The 17,101-nt window shown below is 36.8% G+C and overlaps 1 protein-coding gene across 3 annotated transcripts in view; it reads left to right on the top strand.

Moving 5' to 3' along the window:
* Nucleotides 1–17,101, top strand: part of XRN2 (5'-3' exoribonuclease 2) — a 92,057-nt gene that overhangs the window by 34,168 nt on the left and 40,788 nt on the right. For all 3 annotated transcript variants that reach the window (XM_028144955.2, XM_008141133.3, XM_054723713.1), the window contains 7 exons: nt 1,938–1,982; nt 3,380–3,508; nt 9,637–9,755; nt 12,261–12,396; nt 13,977–14,084; nt 14,177–14,266; nt 15,085–15,157. In XM_028144955.2, the coding sequence (XP_028000756.1) occupies nt 1,938–1,982; nt 3,380–3,508; nt 9,637–9,755; nt 12,261–12,396; nt 13,977–14,084; nt 14,177–14,266; nt 15,085–15,157 (700 nt within the window). The remainder of the gene's footprint in view (nt 1–1,937; nt 1,983–3,379; nt 3,509–9,636; nt 9,756–12,260; nt 12,397–13,976; nt 14,085–14,176; nt 14,267–15,084; nt 15,158–17,101) is intronic.

Raw genomic sequence — 17,101 nt, 5'->3', positions numbered from 1 at the left:
CTAGAAAAGGTGATTAGAGAGGGCCATGCCCAAAGATGACTTTGAATAAAGACCTGAAGGATAGGAGGGAGAAACCATGCAGACATTTGCAGGAAGAGCATTTCAGATGGAGGGACTAGCCAGTGGAAAGGCTCGGCAGAAGCATACCCAGATGTTCACAGAACTGCAAGGAGCCAGTGTGGCAGGAGCCGAGAAGAGGTCAGAAAGATGATGGCGGGCTAGATTTGGCAGGACCCTATAGGTCATTATAAGGACTTTAGCTTTCACTCTGGAGGGGTTTGAGTATAAAAGTGACAAGATTATCAAAGGGCCACTAGCTGTTATATTGAGACTCATTGTATGGAGGCAAAGATAGAAGCAGTCAGTCAGGTCCAAGGGAGATCGTATGGTTGTAGTGGAGGTGACAAGAGCTAGTTGGATTCTGCATATTTTGAAGATAGAACCAATGGGATTGGCTAGTGGGTTAAATGCTAGGTGTGAGAAAAAGAAAGCTATCAAGAATGAATCCTAGGCATTTTATCTGAGCAATTGAAAAATGGTCTGAGCAACTGATGAGGAAGCCTGGAAAGTGAATCGAGGTGGTGAATGGAAAGAGATCCTGGTTGGGAAGTCTTAAGTATTTAGATGGTATTTAAAGCCATGAAGCTAGATGATTACTCCCATGAGAGTAGAGAAGTGGAGAGGTCTAAGTATTGGGTTCAGAGTAACACCAGCAAAGAGTTTGGGGAGTTGAGGAGCAAGCGCAAACAGCAAGAGTGAATGAAGAGAGCCAGGTGAGTGTAATGTCCTGGAAGCCAAGTGAAGAGCATGATTTAAGAAGGAAAGAGTCATGGTCAGACCAGGACTGAAAACTGAATAATGGATTTCATAGCCTATCAGTCATTGGTTACTTAGATAGGAGAAGTTTCATTGCAGGTGGGGGCAAAAGCTTGATTAAATAAATTGGTGGTTTTCATATTTTAGGAGGTTTTAAGTTAGTCATTCACTATATATTTAACATTCAACCCCTCTCCTGGCTGAAAGCACAATTTTCAAATTTTGTTAACACATTGCAGTTGGCAGTACTGACCTGGAAAGGACAGTGAAGCTATAGGATGACAGCCAGTACAGTACCAGCTGGCCCCTGTTTTAGGCCAGAGCTGCAGCCATGGCCACCTTAGCCGTCATTTCAGTGCCTTGATAATCACAGAATTTTGGGCATGTGCGGTAAAGGAGGCCTTTGAATAGTCCGAACAGTTAGTGGGGAAGCAACATCAACCCCAAACCCTATGCAGTTGAAACCACGGCTACATTTTGAAAACTTGATGATGCAGATTGGACCCTTTCCAATGAGTTAAAATTGGCCCAAAATAAGCAGTGTGAACATCTGAATGTCCTTCCTTTCATTTAGTTGACTTTTTAGAGCCTGGGGTTTGGGGTGGTGTTTGCATAGAGCCCACTTCTCTGTTTACCCACTGTGTCATATACGTTACAGAGTTAGAAATTGTCAAGCCCTTTTTAGGTAACAGAGGCTCACTATTGTCTTCTCAATATTTTTAAACTGACATCTTGTTTATTAACTGACTTTAAATACAGCTTAAGAATTCTTTGTTTTTCTATTTGTAGCTTCTACACATTGGTACCCTGTTCACTCCAGGGTAGAGCCAATAGTTTTTGTCATGAGTCTTTCATTCTTTCCTGGAATGATATAAAAAACCATCTGAAAAAAATTAGGAGGAAAATTAAATTGTACCTAAATATAGAATGCTCTCTACCTATCTAAAGTTCTGATAAGCAGCACTTTAAACATATAGTCTATTACCTAGTTTAATTATGTATCTAGGTTTCTGGGGTCTTCCTTTAAAACTTTAATTGTCTCTCAAATCATTCCTGGTAATGTTTAACTCTTACATTTTTGTGTAATTATTTGACAGAATATGTGGATTTTATACTTTTAGGACAGTTTTAGAAGACGACAGAAAGAAAAAAGAAAGAGAATGAAGGTGAGTTTTAATTAATATAATAAGATTGGCAATAGCATGACTTAAAATTTGGGAGAAAAACGTTTGTTACAATAGCTTTTTACTTCTTATCCAGTAAGAGTTGGATAGGGACATAGTGTTCACCCAGCTGCCTTCTTACGTGGAGAAAGAATGCTGGTGTTGAAAGTAAAGAAGTCCTTTTTCAAGCATCTGAAGGGATACAATTGATGGGCAGGAGGGGGTGGTTGGCATTTATACTAATCAGGTATTGCTTTTGTAATAAAAATAGTTAACCTTTTGTATCTGATTGAAAGTTACTATATTTTGTCTACATCATTGTCAGGTTAATATTCCCAGAACATGGCACTCAAATTTTGTTGTTTCTCTACTCAGAAATCACCAGTGACTCCTTAGTTTCTTCAGAATACAGTTTTATCTTCATCTGGCATGCAGAGTGCACTATGATCTGGTCGAATTTTATCTGCCCAGCTTTTTCCCTTCTGCCTTCTAAATACACCATGTCCCTCCAGACTCAGATCATTGCCTTCATTTGGTACCTTCAAATGAATTTTTTTACTTCACGACTCCCTCATATCTTACCTTTTCTACAAAGTCTCTATTTCTTCTGCTCATAGACTAGGTGGAGCAGTTCTTTTCACTCTGGGGCTTCTTGCAGTGATATTTGTTTTCTTAATTGCATGCTTTATAGTCACTTAACTTCTTTAGTTCATGATTTTCTTATCTTCCTTACTAGATTTTAAACTCATGGAGTTTAGGGACTGCCTTTTATTATTATATTTTGTTGGAATCGAGCAATTTCAGGAATTTAGAAAAGAAAAAAAGTAGAGTTGTTTATTATTGCAAGTAGGTTCAAAACCACTTAGAATGGGAGGGGCATATTTATTTTCTACCCTATATATAATTATTTTCTCTCAGTCAATGTCTATTTAAAAAAATCTCTCTTGTATCAGTCAGCCATGGTTGTTACCTATTACAGCTTTAATCATAGCTCTAATTAGTTGGGAAGTGAAGAGTAAATAAAAGTTGTATTCCTTAGTATAAATCAAACTCTTGGCTTGTTTTTTATCTTAGTTATACTTAATTTGCCTAGAATTTTGTCTTGAATGTGTTCTGAAATTGTAAGTAAACATAATAGATTAGCCTAATTAGCTGGAATAGATTCTCTGTATATATCAGATCAGTGAATTATTTGTACTTTCAGAGTTATTAAATATTGCAGACTATTATTTATAGGGTAAGTTTCAATCAGATCAAAGTGTCAACAACTATGTAATGTGAACAGAAATCCATTTTCATTTTTTAAGTGCTTACAGTGGGGACTCTATTTTGTTGCCCTCTTCTTGTCATCTGTGATGTCATTTAATTTTAATTTCTACATTTATTTCCATTTATGTTAGAGAGATCAACCAGCTTTCACTCCTGGTGGAATATTGACTCCTCATGCCTTGGGTTCAAGAAATTCAGGTTCTCAAGTAGCCAATAATCCGAGACAATCAGCCTATGAAATGAGGATGCAGAATAACTCTGTAAGTGACTTACTTTTAGGTGGCATTGAAGAGTGGTGACTATCAGATGTCCCTTGTAATTGTGTGTGAATTTTATCACTTACCCTAGAGTTGTTTTATATAGTTTTTTCTATTTCTTTTACCTTGAGATATTTTTAATTCTGTTAAGTTTATTTTTATCAATGTGAAAATATCTAAATAATATGAAAGAAAGAAAATGTATAAAGTATAAAAAGCTAAGTGGCTGCAGTGGTTTAAGTGGACTCAAGGTACTAGGTGGTGATGGTGCTAGAAAGAAGCATTACTTGGACATGCAAATGTCTCTCATAGCTGGAGCAAGAGAGATGGGTGGGTTTTGCTGCCTATTTCCCCTTTCCTTCTAGGGAACAATTAGGATCATTTTGAAGAATAGTATTCCTCAATTTTTTGAATACTACAGGTACTCTTTACTGCCTAAACTCTCACTTTCCGACTCAGCTCCCTGTAATAGTAGCAACAGACCATGGGCTCAGAGCACATGGGCAGGGCAGCAATAGGGGTGAGGAAACAGACTACCAACCAACATTCACAGATGGCAGATAAAATTATTGCTTATTTTGGACTAGTAGGCATGAGAGAGAGAGAGTGTGTGTTATAGAGAAGGCAAGATAGTATGTAAAGTTTGGTATCTTAATGTAAATCATTGCTATGATATATCCAAGGAAACAGCCTAAGTTGGGATGTTTAAATTTCATTATTCTGTTAGTTATTGTATTGATGCTCAAATCCCTTATTACAGGGCAGTCCTGTGTGCAGAATGTTTGCCATATCAGGAGACTGATTGGATTTATCTTGCCATAAATTCACACCTTGAAGTTTTAAGGACCTTAGATTTGAAATTTGAGAACTGAGATTTTGCACTTCTTGAGAGAAGCAGCCTAGGTTTCTGTTGTGTTTTTTGTTGTTTGATTTTGTTTTCTTGTCTTATTCCTTACACCATTAACAGAGTGGGATGTGGAGGGTTAGTGAAAGGGATTGCAATGAGACACGTGAGTCAAACAAAAAACTGATGTCCATTATTTAAGACTATAACTGATGTCCATTATTTAAGACTATAGGGACTACAATCCCTTCAGAGGAACTGAGAGTGACAAGTATTCTCAAACACCGTATTGCTGATAGAATATTTTTTTTCTGAATCTCAGGCAACCAAGTAGGTTTAAACTTTGCCAGCTGTGATGCTTCGAGAAGGATTCCAAAACTATATTCAGACTCTACAGGACTAGACCCATTATTGATTAATATCTGACATGGGAATAGGAGTGGAGAGATTGGTGATTAGGTTGCTTATTTGATCTTGTCTTAATTCCTCTTGACACAGTTGTTTCTATTGGAGTCTTTGCATGGAGGGATTTTCATCTTGAATGTTCCAAGTTTAAGAAATTACGAAGTGAAGTTATGAAATTCCTTTAAAATCATGAAGTTTATTTAAAGGGAGCCTTTAAGATTATGTTTTATTTTTTCTAAATGTTTGGGTGTGTTAGTCTCAGTTGACTGGTGTCTACTGATGGTCTGCATTGTCAATGTTATATTAGGTTTGTTTCCTTATAAATATGGTTTTATTCATGGCTTTATTTATATTATGTAAATATGTTTTTAAATGTTGCATTCTGAAGTACGGTTTCATTTTATCTGACCAGTTTCAGTTTAGTAAGTTTGATTGCAAAAATAGCTTTTTAAAAAGAAATTTGAAATGGTATGAATCTGGTATGTTTAGGAAAGAATACTTTGTAAAAAATATCTATTTTTTTATTTATTGGTTTCAGAGAGGAAGGGAGAAAGAGAGATAGAAACATCAATGATGTGAGAGAATCATTGATCAGCTGCCTCCTGCACGCCCCCTACTGGGGATGGAGCCTGCAACCCAGGCATGTGCCCTTGACTGGAATCGAACCTGGGACCCTTCAGTCCACAGGCCTATGCTCTATCCACTGAGCCCAACTGGCTAGGGGTAGGAAAGAATACTTTTACTAATAGAGATAGAGCAGAAAGGAGAGCAGCAGAGATTTAGTATTGAAGAGCAAGCACCCCCCCCCCCTTTTTTTTTTCGTTGAAGGTATATTATTTTTATCTAAAGATAGAGTTTAAATGTGGTTTGTCAATTTGGGAAAGTTTGCTTTTTACAACTCTGTACTTAGGCAGTTGATAGGAACATCATTCTCATAATTTGATCCAAATGGATTAGTGTTGGGTTTAAAAAATAATGATAACTTAATTAATGGTAACTACTTGGTGCCAGCAGGCAGTATGTTATTTGTCTTTCACATGTATTGTTTTATTTAATCCTTGCAATAACCTGTAAAGAGATAGAACATTATCATCCCAATTTGAAGCAGAGGCTGACAGAGGTTAAATAAATTGCTCAGGGCCATACAGTCAGTAAAGATTGGATTTGGTATTTCAAACTCAGATATGTCTGACTAAAAATACCCATCTCATTTTCCAAGTACAACAGTTCCTTCCTGGATTTACTTTCATTGGTGTATTTTTTTTTTATAGTATTGGCCATATAGTATCATGATAAAATCGATATTATATTTTTTAAAAAGGGAAGTGTTATATGCTCTATGAAATATAATTGTACTTTGTGGTAACTTTTCTTGGCCTATTTTATGAACTGCCTTTATACTAAGGTTTTATTTATAGTATTAAAAGAGCCTCCTCAGTCCTGGCAGGGTAGCTCAGTTGATTGGAGCATTGTCCCCATACACCAGGGTTGCAGGTTCAATTCCTGGTCAGGGCACATTCAAGAATCAACCAATTATTGCATAAATAAGTTGAACAACAAAATTGATCTCTCTCTCTCTCTCTCTCTCTCTCTCTTTTCCTCTCTTTCTCTCTCACCCTCCTCTCTTCCTTTCTCCCCCTTTCTCCCCCTCCCTTTCTTCCTCTCACTTTAAAAGCAATAAATTTAAAAAAAGAGAGACTCAGCTCTCATCTTAAAAATAATTTAATTTACTTGAAATATCTAGTATACTGTGAATAACAGAAAAAGACCTTTACCATGGAAATCTTTTCTGCCACTTATGTTTTTGGTCATTTAACACACAACTTAAAGTTGCAGATTATAATTTTTAAATTAAATATTAAGATATTTTACGGTGCTATTATATTCATTGAATTAGGCATAGAAGAAGATAAAACTGATAATACTTTAAAGATAATACTTTAAAGTGGTATCTAACTGAAATAATAAAATCTGCATTTTTTAATGACTAGTAGATTTTTATTTGTGCATTGAATTTTAAAACAGTATATATAAAATAATTTAACAGTTATCTGACAGAGTCTTACTATTAAACTAGAGGCCTGATGCACGAAAATCATGCCAGAGTAGGACTTCGTAGCCTCGGCCGTCCTTGCGGCCCCGGCTCCATCCTGACGGTCGTTCCACTGTTAGGTCGATCTGCATATTACGCTTTTATTATTATACACAGTTGCTTTTCACAGTGGTTGTACTAGATAGAACATTTTATTTAACTTCATTCTCACCAGTATTGACTTTTTAAAAAAAATTTAATACATCTTTATTGTTCAGATTATTAACACTTGTTTCTCCTTTTTCCCCCCATAGCTCCCCTCCACCCGGTTCCCACCCCACCCTCTGCCCTTACCTCCCCCCCACTGTCCTCATCCATAGGTGTACGATTTTAGTCCAGTCTCTTCCTATACTCCCACACCCCTTTCCCCCTGATAATTATCAGTCCACTCCCTTTCTATGCCCCTGATTCTATTATATTCACCAGTTTATTCTGTTCCTCAGATTTTTAATTCACTTGATTTTTAGGTTCACTTGTTGATAGATATGTATTTGTTGTTCATAATTTTTATCTTTACATTTTTCTTCTTCCTCTTCTTAAAGAATACCTTTCAGCATTTCATATAATATTGATTTGGTGGTGATGAACTCCTTTAGCTTTTTCTTATCTGTGAAGCTCTTTATCTGACCTTCCATTCTGAATGATAACTTTGCTGGGTAGAGTAATCTTGGTTGTAGGTTCTTGCTATTCATCACTTTGAATATTTCTTGCCACTCCAGTTTCTGTTGAGAAATCAGCTGACAATGGTATGGATGCTCTCTTGTAGGTAATTAACTGTTTTTCTCTTGCTGCTTTTAATATTCTTTCTTTGTCTTTTGCTCGTGGCATTTTAATTATGATGTGTCTTGGTGTGGTCCTCTTTGATTTCCTTTTGTTTGGGGTTCTGTGTGCTTCCTGGACTTGTAAATCTATTTCTTTCACCAGGTGGTGGAAGTTTTCTGTCATTATTTCTTCAAATAGGTTTTCAGTATCTTGCTCTCTCTCTTCTTCTGGCACCCCCATAATTCTGATGTTGGTACGCTTGAAGTTGTCCCAGAGGCTTCTTACACTATCTTCAACTTATTGGATTCTTTTTTCTTTTTGCTTTTCCAGTTGAGTGTTTTTTGCTTGTTTATATTTCAAATCTTTGACTTGGTTCTTGCGGTCCTCTAGTCTGCTATTGGGTCTCTGTATAATATTTTTTATTTCAGTCAGTGTGTGTTTAATTTCTAGTTGGTCCTTTTTCATATCCTCGAGGGTCTCGCTAAATTTATCAGCCTTTTCTAGGAAATTGTTGAAAAACCTTATAACTGTGGTTTTGAATTCTATATCCAGTCATTTGTTCTCCTCCATTTCTTTCATTTGGTCTGTTTCTTTGCCTCCGCATTTTTGCTGCTTCCCTGAGTTGGTAGGGTAGCTTTGTGTGCTAGGTTTCCTATATGGCCCAGTGCGTCAGCCTCCCCAGTTACCTGAGGTGGACCCTCTTGGTGCACCCCTTTGTGGACTGTGTGTACAGCCTTGTTGTAGTTAAGTCTTGATTGTTGTTGGTATCACTGGGATGGATTGACCTCCAGGCCAATTGGCTGTATCAGCTGTGTCTACGCCAGGAGACCTTCTGTATTGGAGACAGCCTTATTGGACCAGACTTGCAAAATTGCAAAAGCCTCTGTGCTCAGCTTGGATGGGGTGGAGGCTCAGGGCTGAGCAGACACTCTTGGCTTCCCGTCAGCTCTGCCCTTGCGCACACGCCTCCAGACCTCTGCCTTCCGCGGCTCCCCTGAGTATCCGCCTGACAGTCCAGATTCCCCCTGTAAGAGTGTGGGTCCCCCAGGGGCTCGCCCGGAACTGGGTTTCAGTGCAGTTGGAACTGGGATTCAGTGCAGTCAGGAGTCTCTGACTCCCTTCTGCTATGGAAAGCCTGCAGCAACCTCCGCAGCCAGACCTCTCTGCGGCACTCGTGCACGCACACCTCCAGATCCCTGCCCGCCGCGGCTCCCCCGAGTCTCTGAGTGTCCATGTGCCTTTCTCTCTACCTGACAGTCCAGACTCCACCCGTATGAGCCTGGGTCCACGGGGTTTCAGCCGGAACTGGGGTTCAGTGCAGTCGGGGGCTTCCTTTCCCCTCCCGCCAGCCAGGCACTCGGCCGCCCTTCCTCTCTGCGCGCGTGTCTCCGTACCTCAGCGCTTTGTGGCTCCTCATATCCGTGAGCTTTTCTCTTTCCTTCTAGTTGTAGAATTTCCACTCAGCCAGCTTTCCTGTGGTTCTGGATGATGTCCGTTCTTTTAGTTGTTGTTTTGAAATTGTTGTGCGAGGCAGCAGTTTAGGTGCTTACCTAGGCCACCATCTTGGTTTCTCACCAGTATTGACTTTTTAATGTGTTATTTATTTATTTATAAACATATTTTTTTCCATTTACAACTTTGTTATGTAATTGGTGGAATGTGATCATAAATTTGTAACATGAGAGAACCACCAAAGAAAACAATATTCAAGTCTTATAATTTTAAAAGTGTATAAAATTAAATTTTTCTTTTTTCTTTTGAAGCGGTTTTTATCCTAAGAATGTTCAGGGTTTTTTTGTTTTTGTTTTTTGGTGTAAGCATAAGGAGCTTGGTGTACTATATTACTTGTTTAGGGGGAGGTGAAGTAGGCCAAGATTGGTCTTTGTACTTTCTAAATATATTTACCATATCTATTTGATAACTTAAAAAAAAATGATATCATGAAACATGGTGGTAATAGTTTGATGTGACTTCTTATGTGAAGTGAATAATTAAATCCTGTCTCTGTAATGTTCTAATTGTCTGCAGAGTCCTTCAGTATCTCCTAATACAAGTTTCACTTCTGATGGTTCTCCATCTCCGTTAGGAGGAATGAAACGAAAAGCAGATGACAGTGACAGTGAACCTGAGCCAGAGGATAATGTCAGGTGAAGACATTTTTTTTGGTTGCATTTTGTTAGCAAATTGCTGAAATAGATGTGGTATAATTAATACTATTTAGCTTAGAGCAGCACAGTGCCTGCAGATGCTTGCCTGTGATATTTTTATCCACAAGTAATTAATGTGAAGGTTTAGACTAGTCAGTAAATTCCAGTGAGATGTATAAGCCACTATTGCTGTTAAAACTAAGTATCTAGATTAGTATGCGTGCAGGTTTTCGTCCTCCAAACCACTTTTCCCTCTGAGACCAAGCACTAGGTCGGCTAGACATGAGGTGTTTAGCTCTGACTATGTGATCTGAATGTTATCAGTTTGAGATTAAATTTTCAAGCTGCTTAACCTATTAAGTTCAGTTACACTTAATATAGTCTGCTTTAATCTTCTTTGAAAAGGTTATTCCTCAAAATGAAATACACAAACGACATTTGGTTAAGAAATAAATGTGTATATTTTTAAAGCCACAAACTTGCATATGCACAATTATATTTCATGGCAGAGAAGTTTCCCTTTATCTGTTAAAAATTTATAATAGGAAATTTTGATTATCTAATTTATCCAGAAGTTTTTGGTCATTATATAGTAAGTTTAACAGCCTTTGTGTAATTAAATCCAAGTTTGCAGCCTGGGCTCCAAGTATAAAAGACCAACAATCTCAATAATTGAAACTCTTTATGAATTTAGCAAAATGATATTTCAAAGTTAAACAAACAATAGTGGTTCACAGCTCATACTACTGTTACGGGACATGATTGGTATGTTTGTATTTATGATAAGAAACTTCACAAGTGTCACGTATGATATTGCATTTTTCTAATATTTTTTGATGTGAGATTCTGAGATATGTGGTGACGTGTAATGGAACGTTTACCCGATCTGAGTTTTTATTCTCTGATTCTATAACTCTGGACTTTCTTCTTAGAGTGCTTTTTGTTTTACTGTGTAGCCATCATGTTTAATACCAGCTTAATAGTTAACTTGATTTACTTAGAACTTTATTGTTTAATCCTGTTGTTGAGGATAATCAAAGTAGAAATGCTTCTACAAGAACTGTTTGGCCCTAGCCAGTTTGGCTCAATGGATAGAGCATTGACCCTCGCACTGAAGGGTCCACCGTTTGATTCCCGCGCATTCAGGAGGCAACCAGTGTGTCTCTCTCACATCGATGTTTCTCTGTCTGTCCCCCTCCCTTCCACTCTCTCTAAAAATCAATGGAAAAATATCCTCAGGTAAGGATTAACAACAACAAAAAGAAATGTTTGGAGTTTTTAGCATTTATTTCATTGATATTTCCTGTAAATAGTGGTAATCCACATTATGGATAGTAGATATTTCTCCTACTGGTATTCTGTGAATACTTTGAGTGTATGTGAGAACTTAAAATTGATATGATATATTCTGAAACATGACTGCAATTTGTAAGATCTGGTACATGGTAGAAAATAGCTCTTAAAAGGAGAATCATTTTGATGTTCTTGATCTGTGCTGGTGTAGTTTTTGTGTGTGGGTTTTTTTAAGTTTCTTGAGGGGGCTTTTTTTTTTTTTAATACGTTTTTAATGATTTCAGAGAGGAAGAGAGAGGGAGAGAGAGAGATGGAAACATCAGTGATGAAAGAGAATCATTGATTGGCATGTGCCCTTGACTGGAATTGAACCCGGGACCCTGCAGTCCGCAGGTCGATGCTCTATCCCCTGAGCCAAAACAACTAGAGCTTTTTTGGCTTTTTTTGTGTTCCTTCAATAAAATGTTTAAATCTCTCAGAGAATGAGAAATGAGTACTTAAAAAAAACATATGCTTTGGGTTAAAATAGGGTTTTTACTTTTTTTTTTTTTTTTTGGTGATTAGCGATAATTTTAGTGAATTGATTGGCTTGCTTCTCGGTTTAGCAGAACGTACATACATACCTTAAGCCAACAGCAACTCTTACCTGAAAAGAGTAAAGTGGTGCAAGGATAGAGTAGGTATACATATAATTTCTGTTTGGTCCCTAGATAGTTTTTTATAAACCACTTTTTGCCTTTTAAAAAATGAATCGTGCTAGTCATTTTCTAAAAAGTAATTTGACTTTTTTGGTACAGTTTAAATATATTTTAACAAACTGAGGAACTTGATCAATATAAAATTTCAGTATTTGAATTTAAAATGTAGTTTTAGAATTGTTCCACAATCTAAAATTACATGTAAAATAGTATGAAAATTTGAGCAAACGGGTGTTATTAAAGTAGTTTAATAAATGGTTGTTCTTTTTTAAAATGTAGTTTTATAATGGTATTACTAGTTTGTGTTTTGATATTTAGCTATCTTTAAGTTGATAATAAATCCTGGGAAAATGGACTTTTTAGAAATAACTTAAGTGAAGTTGTGCTAGCATTACCATTAAACTCATTTATGTTTCACCTGGATATTAAATATACATAGATTTGGACAATAAATTGGTAGATAATTACTGAAAGTATATTTATTCAACATAAACTGGCTTTGACTGGTTTGTAGGCTATGGGAAGCTGGTTGGAAGCAGCGGTACTACAAGAACAAATTTGATGTTGACGCGGCTGATGAGAAATTTCGTCGTAAAGTTGTACAATCTTATGTTGAAGGGCTCTGCTGGGTTCTTCGATATTATTACCAGGTACAAAAAGAATATTTTTCTCTAAAATATTATAATAGTGTATATTGTTGAGATATATTCTGAAATTAAGCCCAGACTTCCTTTTTTAAGTTTCCTATTTAGAAGTTCATTACCTTAAATAATACTTGTTTGTAAAGTCTCTTAAATGTTAGTATATAAACAAAGCTAATTTTGGTTTCATTAAAGGATTTTAGCATTAAATTGTGTGGTTGAGTGTACTTTGGCTTTCATATGATTAAAGTTTTATATTTAAAAAAAAATAACTGAATAACTACTAGTCACTAAATGACTGAACAAAGGAAAAGTGGAAAATGCTAATAAGAATTTGAAAGGAATTTGAATGATAGGATTTCCTCCATGTAATGTAGTGATGTTACATGAAGTGCATTCTAATTGGAGTAATCTCCATCTGACTGAAAACCTTTAATAATTGAGATGTTATAGTGGTGAGAGATTATGTAAGCATAGGGACTATAACACTTAGATAATATCTGGTTTTATACTCTGAGAGTGAAGCAAGTTAAGTTTGGTGTGACCTGGGAATAGATGAAGTTTGTTGGTAAGTAGGAAGTAATTTTTAATGCACTAAACAGTGATATAGTATTGATCGTAAAATATTCTAATTTCATGTTTTACTCCTACCCTTAAGATTTTAATTTATTAGGCACAGAGTCAAACACTTATCAGGAAAACTCCTCATTCCTATGAGTATTACTTGCTTTTGTTTTCTTTTCAATGGGTATGCTTAAATATTTTTATGGTAAAGAGAAAGTTGTCACATGAAAATATAAGGAATTGTAAAATGAAACTTTTGGCTGTTTTACTCTCAACCTCTGTTTCAATGATGTGCCTTACCCACACAAATGGGCTCAAGTAAGTGAGCTGCAGTTGCTCTTCATTATATTTGGTAATGGCAGCTCTAGAGTTGTAGAGAAACGCATTGAATACATTAAGTCCCATGTCAGTCACTGGTGACTGACACTACACTTTCCGTCCAGAAGACAAAACAGGCTGGGCACTTAACATGTTAAGGCTAAAAATCATAACCATATTGAGTCTAAATACAAATTTTGGTATTAATTGATTATTAAAGACTAGAGGCCCGGTCCACGGATTTGTGCACATTGAGAGGAAATTAATTAGAAGAAATGTTTTAGAGGTCAGAGAGGAACCCCAGGAGGGCTCCAGGGCGTGTCTGGCCCGTCTTGCCTAGTCCCCATAGGCTGGACCCCAATAGCAAGCTAACCTACCAGTTGGAGCATTTGCTCCCTGATGGTCAGTGTGTGTCATAGCGAATGGTCGAATGGTCAGAGGGACAATTCGCATATTAGGCTTTTATATATTTATATAATTAGATGCTTTGCAGAAAGTTCAGATTTAATCAAAATAACTTTTAGGGGCAGCTGGGGGGGTGGGAGGGGGGAGCGCAAAAAAAACAAAATAACTTTTAGGACTTGTGGGAAAAAATTAATATATGGAATATATACTAGAAGTTGTGTGTTAATATTCTAATTTTTGTTTGTATTTGTGCTGTGACTATCATTAACATAGATTTTTGTTTTTGTTATTAATGATTTGAGGGCTGTGCTTCCTGGAAGTGGTATTACCCGTTCCATTATGCACCATTTGCTTCAGACTTTGAAGGTATTGCGGACTTGCCTTCTGATTTTGAGAAGGGCACTAAACCGGTAAGCTTAATTATTTAGAGGCATTAAATTCATAGAAATTTGGCTTAGATAAAAATTGTGTAACTTATCTGAAACTTTTTTCTTTCTTGCAGTTTAAACCACTGGAACAACTTATGGGAGTTTTTCCAGCTGCAAGTGGTAACTTTCTACCTCCATCATGGCGAAAGCTCATGAGTGATCCAGTGAGTCTTAGCATTTTGAGTGTGTTGGTAACTGGGTTTTTGTCATAGATTTTACTAATGTTAGTCATAGTTGCTTTTGCATCTTAGTTGAAACAGTAAAGTATAGAAATAAAGTAAAAGTATGTGAGTTCTACTATATATTTTTCACTACTTTTTCCACCCCTGCTTTCCTTGGCATCAGTACCCCACTCAGTAAATAACACTGATTTGTGTTTTGGAGAAATTATTTTTTTCATTTCTTTATTATTATTATTATTATTATTATTATTATTGTCATGATTTTAAATTTATATTTATTGTTGAAAGTATTACAGATGTCCCCTTTTTTTCCCCTTGACCCCCTCCACCACTACCCCCTCACCCCCAGGCCTTCACTACACTGTAGAACTTAGGACAAGTTGTTTTGTGCTGAGTCTGTTTTGACTTGTTCCAGCCCTTTATGGTGGCTACAAGAGGTCAGAAGACTGACCTACCTGAAACACCTCTGAGCTGGTTTTGTGTACTAGCTAAAAAGAGTGAGACCAAGCTGGGAAGGAGGAATTATTGCAGTCAATAAACTCTTCGCTCACTGTCTTGGGTCCACAGTTGTCAGCTCTACAGTTCTATAATAATGCTTTTTTTTCATCATTTAAAATAATATTGCTTATTTTGTTTTACTAGACCTGGAATTAATCACCTGATAGCTTAATGGTTTTTGAAAGGGATGAAACCTCATTTTCTCATCAGGCTTGATAACTTGAATGAAAATTATAACAAATTCCTGTATAACAGCAGCATGTAACTTTTATTTTGAATCTTTACTTTTCTTTTTGATATAGGATTCCAGTATAATTGACTTTTACCCTGAAGATTTTGCTATTGATTTGAATGGAAAGAAGTATGCATGGCAAGGTAAAATTTAGATATTACTTCTTTTTGTTAAAATAATCTTAACTTTTTGGTAAAACTGTGAGAAAACATGATTTATAGGATGGAAGAATTACTGTAAAAGAAAAATAAATATTGTAAGAATTATATGTGAAAATTTGATGTTTTTTTCATTTGACCTGGGATTAGCAATGATTAACCTTTTGTACTCGGGTGTTCGACACGGTTAGCATCAGTAGCAGCTCGAGAAAAAAGCAAGCGAGTGCAAAGGGTTAATAGTAGTTTTAATAGCAGCATTCTGATAAACAGTAAATTGGGTTGAAATACATTAATCATCGTATCTTTTATCTCCTTTGTGATTAATTTATTGGACTTGGTACTTGCTCCTTCTAGTTAGTAGCTCATTGACACCTTGTTAGGTTGTTGAGAGATAGTGTCTGTGGAGATTGACTTGTACGCCATTGAAACGTTTGAAAAATGTATTAGAAATTTTGTTTAAATACTTGGCATTAATTATTACTTAAAATTTATTTCTTATTTATTAATTTCTCATTCCTTTGTTCACATATTTTGTAAGACTCCTATATAATAAAAGGGTAATATGCAAATTGACCCTAATGGTGGATCAACCGGTTGCTATGATGTGCACTGACCACCAGGGGGCAGACGCTCAACCTAGGAACTGCCCCTGGTGGTCAGTGCACTCCCACAGGGGGAGCTCTGCTCAGCCACAAGCTGGGCTGACGGCTGTGAGCACAGCGACAGTGGCGAGAGCCTCTCCCACCTCCTCTGCAGCGCTAAGGATGTCCTACTCCGCAGCGGTAAGGATGTGCAACTGCAGCTTAAGCAGTCATTCGGACATCCCCCGAGGGCTCCTGGACTGCCAGAGAGATGTCTTACTGCCAGCTTAGGCCCGGTCCCCCGGGGAGCAGGCCTAAGCCGGTAGGTAGACATCCCCCGAGGGGTCCCGGACTGCGAGAGGGCACAAGCCCGGCTGAGGGACGCCCCCGAGTGCACAAATTTTTGTGCACCAGGCCTCTAGTGGCAATATAAAATTAGTACTAAATTCAACATGCTACTTAACACTCATCAAATGTGTGATGACTAATTGTAAAACACAATAAAGAGTTTTTCACACAGTAAGCCTCTTTCATTAAATCATTTTAACCTCTCTTCCACCATATATTTTTCTAGGATAATAAGCATGTTTGGTAAATCATGTTTTCTCTCTTTTAATTTGGTTATTCCCTGTAGTATGGATGACCAGTAAAATGACTCAGAGTTTTGGGGCAAAAGGAGATAAATAATAATTTACAATTTAAAATTATTATATTTTGCCCTAGCCTTTTTTGCTCAGTGGGTAGAGCGTCGGCCTATGGACTGAAGGGTCCCAGGTTTGATTCTGGTCAAGGATATATGCCTGGGTTGCAGGCTCGATCCCCAGTAGAAGATAACTGATCAATGATTCTCTCTCATCATTGATGTTTCTATCCCTCTCTCCTCTCCCTTCCTCTCTGAAATTAATAAAAATACATTTCAAAAAATAAAAATAAAATAAATTATTATATTTTGAGATTTTTTAGGTTTGACTTGTACTTTATGTCACAATGGAAATTTCATATTATTTTAATAAAATTATAATGGAAAATGCAACCCATTGATTAGGGTTAAGTGTTGTGCTCTGTGGTTATATTTTGTTGTATGCAAATGGATTGGGGCATTAGGTGATTTTTGAAGATGCTTTGTGGAGGGAGAGGAGAATATGAGGTGGTAAAGTAAAAATATATGTAAATATATTTTTTAAAATAAGTCCTTATGTGGGTTTATTAAATATAAGTAAATATATAAGCATGCAGGTGACTTGATGATTATATCATCTATATATATAAAAGCCTAAGTGACTGTTATGACCATACGACTGGCTGGTAGCTATGATGCCACACTGACCACCAGGGGGCAGACGCTCAA

The sequence above is a fragment of the Eptesicus fuscus genome, chromosome 12 (assembly GCF_027574615.1).
Source record: "Eptesicus fuscus isolate TK198812 chromosome 12, DD_ASM_mEF_20220401, whole genome shotgun sequence".
NCBI classification, from domain to species: domain Eukaryota; kingdom Metazoa; phylum Chordata; class Mammalia; order Chiroptera; family Vespertilionidae; genus Eptesicus; species Eptesicus fuscus.
This window is presented reverse-complemented; position numbering and strand designations above follow the sequence as displayed.